Raw genomic sequence first — 15,996 nt, forward strand, 5'->3', positions numbered from 1 at the left:
CCCAATACTCAGCACTTTTATTATATCCTGAGAAAAGAATGGAGTGACCAGGTAATCTTATTAGGGAATCTCATGTTGGGTGATGAACATGTAGTCTTCTGGACAAGGAAATTGTGGGTGGAGCCTTTTTCATGGCTGCTGTCTTAGTAAAAAGAGCAACTGTTACACAAGCATCCTGCTTCAGCAAACATCCTAGTCTCAGGCAGGAGGAGGCATGCCATTCCCTTAGCTGTGAGACCTGTAGACATGGCTGTGCTCTTGTCTAGAATGCTCACCCAGGACTTCAGCTCATCTTTGCAAGGTAACCAAGGTTGAAACTCAGAGTGTGATATATCAAATAAATGTTAGGAGTTAGAAGTGAAGAAAAGAAGAGGGATAGAATATTTTTCTACAAGTTAGAGGTGTTTGAGCATTGTGGCTGTGTGAAGAAGGAACAATGGAAGGAGACATTAGAGATAAGGCAAGCAGTATGGAAAAGAAGATGGAGATAATAAGACTAAGAGAGGAAAATAAAAAATTTTGTTGTCAGAGCATAGGGTTAGCCTACATTTTAGGGGCAGATGGCAGGGTGGTTAAGAGCACTTACTACGCTCAGAGAGCATCCATAGTAACTGACAATCACCTAGGGAGCTTAATGTCCTCTTCTGGCCTCCATGGACACCAGGCATGCTCATGTGCACATGCCTATCTGAAGACAAAATATACACATTAAATAAAATAAATAAACTGATAAATGAATAGATATTATAAATAAATGTTGCTATAGGAAGAAAGTCCTTGATGTCATGCTTGATGATTTATCTTAACAGAAAAAGCATCATGTCACATGGTAGGAATGAAGTTGAGAAATTGAGAAACAAAAGAAAATATGAAAAAAATAATCTGTAGGCAAGAGGAGAACATTTGAGTGTCCAATTAGGTAAAGGGGAATGCCCAATGTCTAGAGTCACCATAGATAATAAACAGCTTTATATTGAAGATCAATAGGAAGAATAAATAGTTAACTGTGTTGGAAACTGAAGAGAATGTTTGAGAAGTGAGATAAACAGAAGATTGATTCTAGGGTGTCTACAAGGCATACCGTGAATGGTTGAATTATGTGAAGAGGTAGGTGATGTGTTATGTGTAGAACTTTTAGGCATGAATCAGGAGGAGCGTGTAGTAGAAATAATGGAACAGAAGAGGGTTGTGTGGGCAGGAGAATAAAATGCTCCACATGGATTTCAGAGGTGAGTGGAGGTATAGAAATGAATCCAATGGTCATTCACTATAGAATTATTCACAGACCAGGCAAAGTAATACTTGGCTATATAATTTATAATTTCATAATATAAAATTGGAGTCATATAATTTGCATTTATTTTAAGGTTTTTTGTTTTTGTATTTTATGTATAAGAGTGCTCTGTTTTTCTGTATGCCTGCACACCAGAAGAGGGCATCATATCCCATTATAGGTGGTTGTAAGCCAACATGTTGCCAGGAATTCAACTCAGGACCTCTAGGAGAGCAATAAGTGCTCTTAACTGCTGAGCTATCTCTCAAGTCCCTACATTTATATCATATAAAATATATCTTTCATTGTACCATTTGGACTGGAACTTTGACTTGGTGTAGTGTTAATTTTAATTGTTCTTAATAATAAAAACTTGGAGTCAGCTATTGGTGTGTGTGTGGGGGGGGGAATCTGAAGGATCAGAGAAGCAGAGTCATAAAGTTCCAGGCCAAACCACTAGACCTCTTACCTCTATCAATGCTCAGAACAATAGGCAATCTTGTCCTCTGACTGCACCCTCAGACTGTTGCTCAGACTGCAATGGGCTCCCGTCTCCTCCCGCCTTATATTCCTCTCTCTGTCCAACCATATCACTCCTTTAATCCCCCCAGCACTAGGGAGGTGGAGACATCTCTGTTTCTCTTTTGAACAAATTCAACCTCTTGTATCCCGGGGTCCCTTGAACTAACAGGGATCCCTCTGCCTTTGTCTCCTGGGTCCTGGAATTAAAGGTATGAACCACCACTGGCTGTGTCTGGTGACTTAGCGCTGCACTATGATCTTCAGGCAAGCTTTATTTGTTAAAGCACAAACAACATATTACTACAGCTCTGTAGCTATACTAACAGATAACAGTGATATTCTTTTGCTAACACTGTGTTAGCATCATCGTCTAGCTACTGTCACCTACTTGGAAAAATCAAAGTTAAATAATACCAGGGTTTCTTCTACTGCTGATGGAATTAAGACATGGTTGGAGAAAAAGGTCTAGCCCATTGGTAGTAGCTTAAATTATACTAAATAATAAGATGTTAGTTCTTGGTATGTTCTCTACACGGTGATCTGAAAACAGCAATACATTGTTTTAGATAGATTGTTGTGTATGTATGCACACACAAACATACTACACGTAGATGCATCCTTTAAAGCACAAACATTTTTTTTATGTTTTTTTTCCCCCACTCTTGGACCTCCTGAACACGGTGCATTGTTTGAAATCTGGTATGTAGCTGCCCATGTGTTTTATGTGATTGTTATGTTTCCATTTGGAATTAATGACTGTTGATGGGAGAAGATCTTAAAATGGTTAGAGGGAAATAAAACTGCCAACAAAACTTGCATGACCGCGAGAACTAGAGACCAAACCCAAATTATAAGGTTCACTGATTTAAAATTTCCCGCACACACGTTTAAGTTTGTGGGACATTGCAAAACATATACCACATGTTAATTGCCCCTGATGCTAATAGAGGAAATCATTTACTGTTCCTGGAAGGACAAATATTTAACTCCTAAATACATACTTGCAATGGAAAATTCAGAAAGTGCAAGGAAGTCAAGGCTTCTATCAATGGAAAATAGGAAGCCCCCGTGATCGCTGCACTTACACATTCACGCCTCATGATGTCGCTCTTCACTGAAAACTTTTGGCAAAGACAGTCACTTCCTTCAGAGAACTCGTTGTGAATTCTTCAGTACTAGGACGTCGTCAAACCAGTTTTTGAGAGGCAGTTTTAGGTAAGGTATTCTGTATACCGTAGCTTTCACTGAATCTTTTTGCGTGTACCATGTTGTTATCCTGGCAAAAAAATCCAGGATCCCGATGCCTCCTGCTCTGGCTACTTCTCGCAACCTGGGAGGCCGGGAACAGCCAGCTGCGCTACTCGGTTCCGGAAGAGGCCAAACACGGAACCTTCGTGGGCCGCATCGCTCAGGACCTGGGGCTGGAGCTGGCGGAGCTGGTGCCCCGCCTGTTCAGGGTGGCGTCTAAGGACCGCGGGGACCTTCTGGAGGTAAATCTGCAGAATGGCATTTTGTTTGTGAATTCTCGGATCGACCGGGAGGCGCTGTGCGGGCGGAGCGCGGAGTGTAGCATCCACCTGGAGGTGATCGTGGACCGGCCGCTGCAGGTTTTCCACGTGGAGGTGGAGGTGAGAGACATTAACGACAACCCGCCTGTGTTCCCCGAAACCAACAAAAGCATCGTGGTTGCAGAATCAAGACCTCCAGAAACTCGATTTCCACTAGATGGCGCATCGGATGCAGATATCGGAGTCAATTCCGCCTTGACCTACCGATTGGATCCCAGTGATTATTTCGCTTTGGACACTCAAAACAATCGTGAGCGAACTTCTTCATTATCACTTGTGTTAAAGAAATCATTAGACCGAGAAGAAATTAAGGAGCATAGATTACTACTAACAGCTAGTGACGGAGGCAAACCGGAAATGACTGGCACAGTTCAGCTGCTGATCACTGTCCTCGATGTGAATGACAATACTCCAGAATTTGATCGGTTCATTTATAAAGTTAGAGTGTTAGAGAATGCACGTAACGGAACACTAGTGATTAACTTAAATGCCACAGATCCCGACGAGGGAACAAATGGAGATATAATTTATTCCTTCAGGCGGCCTGTATCCCCTGCGGTGGGGTATGCATTTTATATAGATCCCAGCAGCGGAGAAGTTAGAACGAAAGACCAACTAGATTATGAAGAAAATAAATTATATGAGATACCCGTGGAGGCAGTGGACAAGGGGAATATCCCAATGACAGGCCATTGTACCCTTCTGGTGGAAGTACTAGATGTAAATGATAATGCACCAGAGGTCACGATTACTTCCCTGTCACTCCCAGTCAGAGAAGATGCCCAGCCGAGCACTGTCATAGCTCTGGTCAGTGTATCCGACCGTGACTCTGGTGACAATGGGCAGGTGACCTGCTTCCTGACCCCTCATGTCCCCTTCAAGTTGGTGTCCACTTTCAGGAATTACTATTCGCTCGTGCTGGACAGCGCCCTGGACAGAGAGACCACACCTGACTATAAGTTAGTGGTGACAGCTCGCGACGGGGGCTCACCCTCACTGTGGGCCACCGCCAGCGTGTCCGTGGAGGTGGCTGACGTGAATGACAACGCGCCCATGTTCGCGCAGCCCGAATATACGGTGTTCGTGAAGGAGAACAACCCGCCTGGTGCGCACATCTTCACGGTGTCGGCCATGGACGCAGATGCGCAGGAGAACGCGCTGGTGTCCTACTCGCTGGTGGAGAGGAGGGTGGGCGAGCGCTCGCTGTCGAGCTTCGTGTCTGTGCACGCGGAGAGCGGCAAGGTGTTCGCGCTGCAGCCCCTGGACCATGAGGAGCTGGAGCTGCTGCAGTTCCAGGTGAGCGCGCGGGATGCTGGTGTGCCTTCCCTGGGCAGCAATGTGACTCTGCAGGTGTTTGTGCTGGACGAGAACGACAATGCGCCCACGCTGCTGCCTCACGGAGCTGTCGGAGACGGCGGGTCAGTGAGCCAGCTTGTGCCTAGATCAGTGGGTTCAGGGCACGTAGTAGCGAAGGTGCGCGCTGTAGATGCGGACTCTGGTTACAATGCATGGCTGTCTTATGAGCTCCAGTCGGCGGCAGGGGGCATGCGCAGCCCGTTTCGCGTGGGTCTGTACACTGGCGAAATCAGCACAACGCGCTCCCTGGACGAAGCAGATGTTCAGCGCCAGCGTCTGTTGGTGTTGGTTAAAGATCATGGTGAACCCGCGTTGACCGCTACGGCCACGGTGCTGGTGTCTCTGGTGGAGAATGGTCAGGCACCCAAAATCTCTTCCCTCGCTTCCGAGAGCACTGCATCTTCTGAGGCATCGCTAGTGACAGTCAATGTATACCTGATCATCGCCATTTGCGCGGTGTCCAGCCTGATGGTGCTCACGCTGCTGCTGTACACCGCGCTGCGCTGCTCAGCGACGCCCACAGATGGAGCCTGTGCTCCGGGCAAGCGCGTGCTGGTGTGCTCCAGCGCCGTGGGGACCTGGTCATACTCACAGCAGAGGAGGCAGAGGGTGTGCTCTGGAGAGGGTCCGCCCAAGACCGACCTCATGGCCTTCAGCCCCAGTCTCCCTCCTGTGCTAGGCTCTGCAGAGGAGACATGCCAGAGAGAAAGGCAGGTAGAAAATTTGAAAGAGGTAAGTTCATTACATAAAGCATTAATTTCACTTATCTTCCTTCCTTTTCTTCTTTTTTTTTTTTTTTGGCTTTTCGAGACAGGGTGTCTCTGTAGCTTTGGATTCTGTCCTGGAACTAGCTCTTGTAGACCATGCTGGCTTCTAAATCACAGAGATCGGCCTGCCTCTGCCTCTGCTGGGATTAAAGGCGTGCGCCACCACCGGGCTCCTTCCTTTATTTGTGCGACATGGTTTCTCTGTGTGTCTCTGGTTGTACTGGAGCTCACTCTGTAGACCAGGCTGGCCTCGAAATTACAGAGATAGCCTGCCTCTGCCTCTTTCTCTGCCTCCTGAGTGCTGGAGGCACTGGGCCTGCTCTAGAGGCGTGGGCCGACATCGCCTTGCCTATTTTTAACCTTTCTAACAGTTGCTCATTTATGATATCTTTGTTCTCAGTCTTTAGTCTAATTAAAATATTTCATTATTGGCATTGGATTGGTCACTAAGTATTGAAACATTGCCAGAAACCATACTGAAATGTCACAATCTGGAAAAAAAATTGTTCTTCTTGTGTTTCTTTTTCTTTTTTTTGTTTTTGGTACACTTAATAGCTCAAAATGTTTATTTTGTACTTAGCATTTTAAATAAAATGGAATGTCTGGAAATATTTTACAAAATACTGTGGTGAGGCTAAATCATTTAAGTTTCAGTCTTAGTGCGTCCAGAAACGCACATACATCGGTTGTTTTTAAAGAATTCATAACTTTTCACTTCTGGATGCCTTTTGTTTTCTTGAGATAGGATCTTGTCAGAGAGCCTAAGTTGGGCTCTAATTCTTGATCCTTTTGTCTGTGCTCCTGGGTGCAATTTCCAGTGCAGTCCACATCTGGTAACAAATACCTTTCTTCCCCTCACAGTGCATTTTATTGATTGATTGTGACAGGTTGTCCCCATGTAACTGTGGCTGGCCTGGAACTACATAGACTAGGTTGTCCTGGAACTCAGAGAGATTCACCTGCCTCTGCCTCCTGAGTGCTGGGATTAAAGAGGCATGCGCCATCCTAGCCTATTTGTTAATTTTTAAAAGACTTTTCTAGTTGGTCTTTCATTTTTCATCCTCCAGAGTCCTTGGTGCTCAGCTCTCTATGAGAAACACTTAGTGAATTTAATTTTCAATTTCTCTATATCAAAAACTTGAGCATAAATGTTTATAGTTACTTGACCTTGACATTCATTCATTTATTATTTAAACTCTGGCCTGTGTTTTTACTGAAAAAAACCCCACCATTTCTTGCGTTTCTAAAAATTATTTTATTTTATTATGGGTGTTTTGCCAGATTGTGTCCATGGCTCACTTACATTTCATGCCTGAAGTAACCAGAAGAGGGCATCAGAACCCCCAGACCTGGAGTTAGAGGAGGTTGTGAGCCTCCATGTGGGTGCTGGGAACTGAACCCAGGTCCTCTGGAAGGGCAGCCAGTGTTCATAACCACTGAGTCATCACTCCATTGTGCTGTCTTTAAATTTAATATTAATTTTTTGTGTGTTTTGATAAACTTCTATGTATAAGTATGATTGCCAACTATATACCACATTTCCCTCTAATTTCTATGAATTGACTTGCTTTGCAATAATAATAAGCATTAAAATTTATGTATTAAAATATGCCTCTCATTTTTTCTTTTATGGATTTTAAGGTCTATAGGTTCAATTTAAAAGGTTCTTAAATGTTGGAAAGAAATTCATTGGATTGGCGATGTGGCTCAGTGGATGGATATAGTATATGACATGCTCTGGATCCTATCATCAGTGCCAGAAAAAAATACAATATTTCACCAACTAAACAGTTATTCAGTGTTCTATATGCCAGTCATACTCTAGATGTTGGCAGTTTTTCAGTGAAGTTCATTGTTTTGTGTAACTACAGATATGCATTTGGTATTATTTTCCCTGTGCCTGAAGGTTTTCTCTAATACTTACTCTAGTATTTGTACTCAGCCAATGAATTAATTCAGAGGCTCCTGAGAAAAATCTTTATTACCACTTCATTTATGAAAAAATATCTTTACCAGGTGTAGTTGAGCAGAGCATATATATGTGTGTGTAATATACATAATATTATACATACATACATACATACATACATACATTTTTCTATTTTTCACATTGTCTCTTGGCTTGTGCAGCTCTGGGTGAGAAAACTGCTGCTATTCTTACCCGTGTCCCTGTATATGCATATTCTTTCTGGATTCCTAGGGTTATTTTCTTTTTAAGATCACTGAAGTCTAAACATTTACTGTATACTCCTTAATATGGTTTTCTCTATATTTGTTTTGGGTTCATTGATGCTCTAGGATCTGTGGACTTACCATTTTCACCAAATCCGGGAAACTTCAGCCACATTTCTTCCAATATTTTCCCCTCTTCCATCCTTTGTGGGACTCCAATTGCACAGTGCACATATGTTGGACTACTTGATATTGTTTTGTAGGTGTCTGAAGCTTTGTTCACTTTCCCTGTTCCTCACTTTGGAGAGCTTTGATTAGTATATCTTCAAGTTCACAGATCCTTCTTTTTGTATTGCTATCACGATTCATCTTAAGCAGTATATTTTTGCATTTCATACACTGTGTCTTGTATTCATGTAAGATTCCATTTGAATATTTTCAGTTTTATATTTACCTCAATATCTCCATATGTTCATCTTTTGATCTCTATGCTTTAAACAGAATATTGCTATTGTATGTGTATTTGTGTGCATGGTGTGTGTGTGTGTGTGTGTGTGTAGAAATACACCAGTCTCTGTCTCCTGAGTGCTGGGATTTAAAGTTTGTGCCACTATTGCCCTAAAGCCTTAACACTGTTGTCTGCCTATCTAACATTTTGTCATTACTTGGTTTGCTTCTTCTGTTGTTTTCTTTCCTGCATGAATTTTATTTCTTCTTTGTGTAACCTGGTTGGTGGTTGTTATATCTAATATCCCAGATATAGTGGCATCTCAAGACCTAGGATGGGAATGCCATTGTGTATCTTATAATTGTCACTAAGCATTCTTCAAACCACAGCACAGCTATTCATAACAAAGAACTACCATCTCAAAGTGTCAATCATGCTGCTTTAAAGAATGTTGGACTTGGTGCTTTATTAAGCCTTTATTAATCCAACGTTCTCCTGAATACATTGTCCAGAGCTTTGTGTTTTAAGTTGTCTGTCTTCCTTGACTAGTGGAAGCTTGAAACATTTGTAGCCTATGTGAGTTCTCTAAGTTATTTTATTTAGACATTTTCAGATTGTTTCCATGGCTTTGTGGAGTTTCACCCACCACACATACATATTAATATTCAACCAAAGATTAAATAACACCCCACTGTTGGTGCCCAGAGTTCATTTCTATGCAATTCTTAGTTTTGTACTCTTCTCTGCAAATTCTATTTACTGGACATTTGTGCTTGGACTTCTGCCTCTCCTTCACAGTGAGGCCACTGGGCTCTGTTATTTTTCTTCTTATGTAGCAAGAAGTGTTCAGTATTTAGAAACAAAACCAATATTGAAATTTCTACAATTAGAAGGAGGAAGATAATAGGTAATCATTGAATCATATCATCAAAACCAGAAAAGTTAGAAAAGGCAATAACAAAGTAAAATAGTAAGTTTTGAGTAAAATGGGAATATGTGATCAAACATATTGGGCATTGTACTAAACATAAATGATATAAATTTTACATTGAAATAAAGTTATCTCATTAAACTTAATAAACAATAAATTCACTCACATGTTTCTTAATAAGAATTGTATTTCATGTAATGAATAGACATTGAAAGTATAGATATAGACAAAATATCTGAACAGATTCTGATTTTAAGACAAATTCATTGTCTTTAATAGAAAGTTCTTTGGAATTTAAAAGAAAAAATATAGTAGAGAGATATTAGGCAATGATATATAACAATTTATTAATTTGGTATTATCCCAAGACATACATACATGCATACATGCATGCATACATACATACATACATTCCCCAATATAATAAAATCTACTAAATCTATAATTTGCCTATATATGTATAATTTCAGGGCTGAGCATTTGATTTTGGATAACTAATTTGGGGGAAGATTATTTTTCCCACTCTCAACATTCCTTAATTGACTATAGTTTCTCATCTAGGGTTGAGGCCCCATAAGATTTCCTCCTCCATGTTAGCATGTTTACTAGTGAAGTTCTTGTTCAGGTCTTGTTTAGGTGGTTATGTTGATAAGATTCCATGAGATAACCTTCTCTGATATTTCTAGGAGACAAAATCCTATAGCAAACTCCTGTTCCTCTGGCTTTAACAATCTTTCTGCCTCTTCCTCAGGTAGGATCTCTCAGCTTTAGATACAGGAGTTGTGTATCAGTTGGATCTGGGAGCCACATAGTCATTTTGATTGGTTGCAGTTTTCTGTTCTGTTCCATATCTGTTTAAAGAAGCCATTTCTTTGATGAGGGCTAAAACCTATATATCTTATCTGTGGATATGAATATAAATATAATGTAGTTGTGAATTATGCTGGTTTAGTGAAGTGGCAGCTGTATGTTGGAGGAGGCTGCTTGTTTCCTCCTTCAACTGCTCAAACCCAAAATAACCACATGAAAACTATATTAATTAAATTACTGCTTGGCCCATTAGTTCTAGCTTTTTATTGACTAACTCTTATATATTAATTTAAGCCATTTCTATTAACCTGTGTATCGCCACATGGCTGTGGTTTACTGGCTAAAGTTCCAGCATCTGTCTCCAGTGGGGCTACATGGCTTCTCTCTGACTCTGCCCTTCTTTTTTTCCAGCATTCAGTTTAGTTTTCCCCACCTAGCTCTGTTTCCCTATAGCTCTGCTATAGGCCCAAAGAAGTTCCTCTATTAACCAATGGTAATCACAGCATGCAGAAGGAAATCCCACATCACCTCCCCTTTTCTGTTTAAACAAAAAGGAAGATTTTAACTTTAACATAGTAAAATTACATATAACAAAACAGGTATCAATCAAGAATTACAGTTACAATATTATATCTACTTTATCTCTTATCATAACTAAGGAAAACTATATTATTACTATCTATTCTTCAAGTCCATCAAAGATTCCAGATGGATATAATATTGCCTAAGTAAACAGGAAGTGCATTATAAACAACTTCCAAAACTCCAGAATTGACAGAGATATCTCACTTCCTGGACAGTCACTCACAGTTCTTCTGTATCATGGGGGCATCCATTTTCAACCTTCAGGCCCATAATATCCAACAGACTTTTCCATGAAGCAGAAAATTTCAAAAACGGTTCTATCTATATTGGTAGTTTGTCAGACACTTTCTTCTAAGTCCTGCAGTAATGTCTAGCAGACTCTTTCATGAGGCAGAAATCCTGAAGGATCATCTCACCTTTAGGCAAGTTCAGTAGTCATTTCTCTGTTGGTCCTGCATGTCCAGTTAAGTAGTCCAGGCAAGAGCAGTTTCTTGCGCAAACGATTAGCAAACTCCATAAGGAGCCTCTTCAATGCCCATCTTCTCTTGAAGTAACTGGTGCTGCCAGGAGCAGATGTGTCTCTGTCATGAAAAAGTCCTAATTTCTTAAAACATTTTAAATGCCATATTCTGTAGTCTTTGAAAGGTTTGAAGAATACCTATCTATCTGAAATATATCTCTGTACGTCTAGAAAATCTAACATGACTACAAGCTTGACTATTATAGATGATTACCTATTAAGTGGTATTTCTTAATTATACATTATATTTTTTAAATGAGCTGCACAAACACTATACCTTAATCAAGAACAGAAATGTACATATAACAAAACTGACCTTAAGTTTATATCAATAAACCAAGATTCATACCAATGCAAATCTCTATAGCATATCCCCCTTTAAATGTAAAAGAACATTTATAAACAATATTTGGGAAAATGGGCATAGTTCTTTTCCAAACAGTTTCTTGCTGTTTATTGGGCAAACTATTTTTGGGGGTGTTCACAGCAGCCTTTCAAGATGTCTTGGTGCATCAAACCATATTAGTCTGGAAGCAATCCACAAGTTCTCATCCTCTGTGGAAGCAAAAGGAAAACCTCTTTTCCAAAGCAACATATCCTTAGACTCAAATTTTAAAGTCAAGATACCTTTATGTTGGTTTAGCTTAGTAGCCTGTACAATGAAATGTCTCTCTGTATTTAGCTCCTTCACAGTAAAAAAAAATTCAAAAAAGATACAATAATACACATAATCCAGACTCTCTGTGTATAGTCCTCTTTATTGTGGCTTGTTTTTACTCTATTACTTTTTAATATTTATTTTATTATCTTTACTCCTTTAATCTATGACTGTCTGTAATCTGTATCTTTAAAGACGGTTTTTAAACAATCTTCTTTGTTTATAACTGTCTATATTGTTTTCTTCTCTCTTCCAAGTCTGTGTATATTTATCTAACATTGTGACCCATTTAGAGGTCTTTTATGTCTGAATTTGTCCTATTGTGTATCTGTAATTCTTTACTGTCCAGGAGCACTTGGTAAAATGCTAAGTCCTTCTTATGAATATAAGAGGCTGCATTACTAGGGGAAATACTGCATTTTCTGCTTGCCCCACCCAGTCCAGCATGGTGGAGCTGTTTGCTGCCTCTGAGAGACATGCCCATAGCACCATTTTTAGGTACACAGGCAGAACCCTGATATCTTCCTCTCTATTGCTTCTCACCACCCATGGTCACTTTTTACTTTCCTGGTTTCTGCAGCTACTCCTGCATTATATACTCATATCTGAAGATTTAGAACTAGGAACTTCAGATGAGAGAGGACATTTCATGTCTGTTTGTTTCTGGATCTGGGTTTGGAAATAAGGGATTTTTTTCAATGAGGGATTATCTAGATAAGATATGTTTACATTATCTAGATAAGAACATGTTTATGGGTGGAAGTAGGTGGACTTCTCTTTCTCATCTGCCTGCTCTCAAATAACTGAGAGAGAATTAATATTAATTGCAAATTCTTGGCCAATAACTAAGGCTTATTACTTGATAACTCTTAGATTTATGTTAACCCATATTTCTTTTTTGTGCTTTGACATGTCCCTTGGTATCTTTTTTCAGTACCACAGGTCTATCTTGCTTCTCTCTGCATTTGATAGATATTTCTGACTCTGTCCTTATTCTTCCCATAATCCTCAGTTTGGCTCTCCAATCTAACTTTCTCCCATTCAGCTATTTTATTAAACCAGCCACAGCGACATATATTCACACGGGAGTTATCTTGATTATTTTAATTGAGGTGGGAAAAGCTACCCAGTGTGAACAGCACCCATCTGTCACAGGAGATTCTGAATTGTCTGAATGGAGAGAGCAAGCTGAGCACTAGTAAAGTCTTCCGACTGGGGATGTAACATGACCATCTGCTTCAAGCTCCTGCTGCCTTGACTTTGCTGCCATGATGGCCTTTATACAGAGTCCCAGAGTCCCTGCACATCCTTTTTTTAATTTGATGTTTTCTTTGACTGGTCTGTTCCCCTACCTTGTCTTCCAGATATGATGATCATGCTTCAATTTATTGATGAGGCTTTCTTCTAATTTTTTGTTTGAATTTCTGAATTTTTTTACCACATTTTCTTTCATTTTGGTTTTTCTTTAGATATTTTATCTCTCTATTAAAATTCTATTTTTATATATTGAATTGTTTTCATTGTTTCATTCAGTTCTTAGTTTTGTCACAGTTTTCATGTTGGAATTTATTTGCATCTTCTTTGAGTTCTTTGATCATCTTTATTATAATTCTTTTAAAAATGTTTTGTGCATCATCTAAGCCACTTTTGGGGGCAATCATTGCTATGGGAGAACAAATTGTTCACAGAGACCTGTTGTGGTTTAGTGATGGGACCTAGGTATTTGGAGTTAGATCATTGGTAGTGTTTCTTGGTAAGAACATCTTTTCTTCTCTTTATTGATTAGGCGTTTTCATTTCTGTTTCCCATAACCAAGACTTGCCAGACTGTAGACCAGAAGTATAGGGTTTAGGCTTCAGTTCTGGGCAATTCACTGTTGATGTTCCAATGGGGTATAAAAAATAGTCCTGGCCCAGCTTTAACTAAGTTAAGTTTCTAAGCCCAGTAATAGATCTGTAAAATTGGAAGATTCTCAACAGTCAATCTTCAGAGGTATTTAGTGGGAGGTGCTTAGGATTTCTCAGGCAGACCAGTAAAATGCCTCCTAATGACATTCTGCTATAGTCATAGATCAGTGCCTTGCCCAGTCATCATCAGAGAAGTTTCCTACTGCACCAGATGGGAATAAATTCAGAGACCCACAGCCAGATATTGTGTAGAGAGTGAGAGACCTTTGTAACTATTCTTTATCCACCCACCCAACAGCTCCCAAATAATAACATGGGGACATACTATTAATTATGAAAGCTCAGCCTTGGCTTAGGCTTGTGCCAACAGCTCTTATAACTTAAATCAACCTACTTATTTTAATGTACATTCTGTGACATGCCTTGCTACCTCATCTCTCTGTACTGCTCATGCTGCTTCCTCTGTGTCTGGCTGGTGATTCTGCCTTCTTCCCAGAGTTCTCTTTCTGCCTTGAAGTCCCACCTATACCTCCTGCCTAGCTATTGGCCATTCAGCTTTTTATTGCATCAGTCATAGCAATACATTTTCATACAGTGTAAAAATATCCCACAAAAGACCCTGGAATACTCCACTAAATGGGATGTTTCCATCAAATCCCTCTCCGCAGGGCTCAGAGAACTCTATAGAAGAGGAGGCAGAAAGAGTGTAAGAGCCAGAGGAGAAAACAAGCAAAAAACCAAAGCTCTCTAATTCAGCACAATAAAAGCTCATATGAACTCACAGACACTGAAGTAACATGAACAGGCTGTATAGGTCTGCACAGGTTCTTTGCATATTTATTATGGCTTCAAGTTTAGTGTTTTTATGGAACTCTGAGTGTTCAAAGGAGTGGATCTTTGATTCTTGTGTCTTCCTTAGGCATATTCCTTTTGTTTGTTTGTTTTATCCAATGTGTTTCTGTTGTTTTATATCAATATAGTATATTTTATTATTATTTCTTAGAAGTCTTTTTGTTTTCTAATGAGAGAGAGAGAAAGGGAATGAATTTGAATGGGAGAGGAACAGTGTGTGGGGGAGCTGAGAGGAGTAGAGGGAGGGGAAACTGTAATCCCAATATATTACATAAGAAAAAAAACTATTTTCAATGAAAGCAAAATATAAAAATAAAATAAAATGAGGAGCCTTATGATTACATTGGGCCTGCCACATCATCCAGAGCAATCTACTCAGTTCAATGCCTTTATCATGTTGTGTCTACAAAATTCTTTCTGCTCTGTATATTCACATGATCTTGAATATTTTGAGAAACCATCAGCTTGCCAAAAATGTTCATGACAGTCTGTAATTTTCCTTTTGTGTGGTGCCTGTATCTATTTGTTTCATTGAATGTTAAAGATATTGCGAGGCATGGCATATCCTTCTTTAAATGTTTGGTATAATTCACTGGTGAAACTATTTTGGTACTTTTAAAAACAAAATTTTAAATGTAATTCCTTAAATAGATTTAAAGATATTCAGATTATCCAATTTTTAAGTTAACTTTAGTATGAATAATTCATGTCTTTCTAGGAACTGGTTCGATTTTGAATAAATTATAAACTTTTGGGGCATGGGATTGATTGTTAATAGTATTAGTTTATTAGCATTTTACTAAAATTGTCAGTAGTGGTGACTCTTTTCAAATACTAATTTTGTCTTCTTTATTTTTGTCTTTTTGTATGGCTAGAAGTTTATAAAAGTCTTTATTGACATTTTCAAAAAAGCAGCTCTTGGGTTTAACTGTTTCTTCTGTCACTTTTCTGTTTTCAACTTGATTGGTTTTTGCTCTGTTTTTATATTTTTCTTATTTATACTTTTTGTTACATGTTTTTGTGTGTCCTGGGAATTAAATTTAGATTGTAAGGCTGGTGGCAGATGCCTTTCCTACTGAGCCTTCTCACTGGCCTGTGTTTTGTCATTGCTTCTCTCTTTGCCTTTGTCTTAAATGACTGTTATTTCTCCATTGTTTCCTAAAGTAGAAGTTTATTCATTTTAGACTTATTTTTTTACAATATGCAAATATAAAGCTACAAGTAACCTTCCAATTACTATTATCTGTGCACCCTGTGAATATTGTGTGTAGCGAGTCTTTCTCTGTCTCACCAACTAGTTCCCAAATGACGACACAGAGACTTATCATTAATTATGAAAACTTGACTGATAGCGTAGGCTTTTTTTTTTAGCTAGCTCTTATAACTTAAATTAACCCATTTCTATTTGTCTATGTGCTGCTCTAGGCTTGGTTAACTCTTTATGTACTGTCCATCCTGCTTTCCTGATTCCTTTGTGTCTCCTCATGACTCTGCCTTTCTTTTCCCCAGAGCTCTCTGTCCAGAATTTCTATTTATACCTCCTGTCTAGATATTGTCCATTTAGCATTTTATTAAACCAATAACAATAACACATCTTCACACAGTGTAAAGATACTTTGCACAACAT

At 39.4% G+C, this 15,996-nt stretch overlaps 1 protein-coding gene across 1 annotated transcript; it reads left to right on the top strand.

Annotated features, from left to right (window-relative positions):
• The first annotated feature begins 3,060 nt into the window (after window positions 1-3,060).
• On the top strand, window positions 3,061-7,972 carry LOC121677201 (protocadherin alpha-13-like). The gene is made up of 2 exons (XM_042055166.1): window positions 3,061-5,451; window positions 7,922-7,972. Exons 1-2 carry the CDS (start codon window positions 3,061-3,063, stop codon window positions 7,970-7,972), a joined length of 2,442 nt encoding a protein of 813 aa, XP_041911100.1.
• Window positions 7,973-15,996: the final 8,024 nt, after the last annotated feature.

This window comes from Arvicola amphibius, chromosome 5 (genome assembly GCF_903992535.2).
Source record: "Arvicola amphibius chromosome 5, mArvAmp1.2, whole genome shotgun sequence".
Lineage (NCBI taxonomy): Eukaryota > Metazoa > Chordata > Mammalia > Rodentia > Cricetidae > Arvicola > Arvicola amphibius.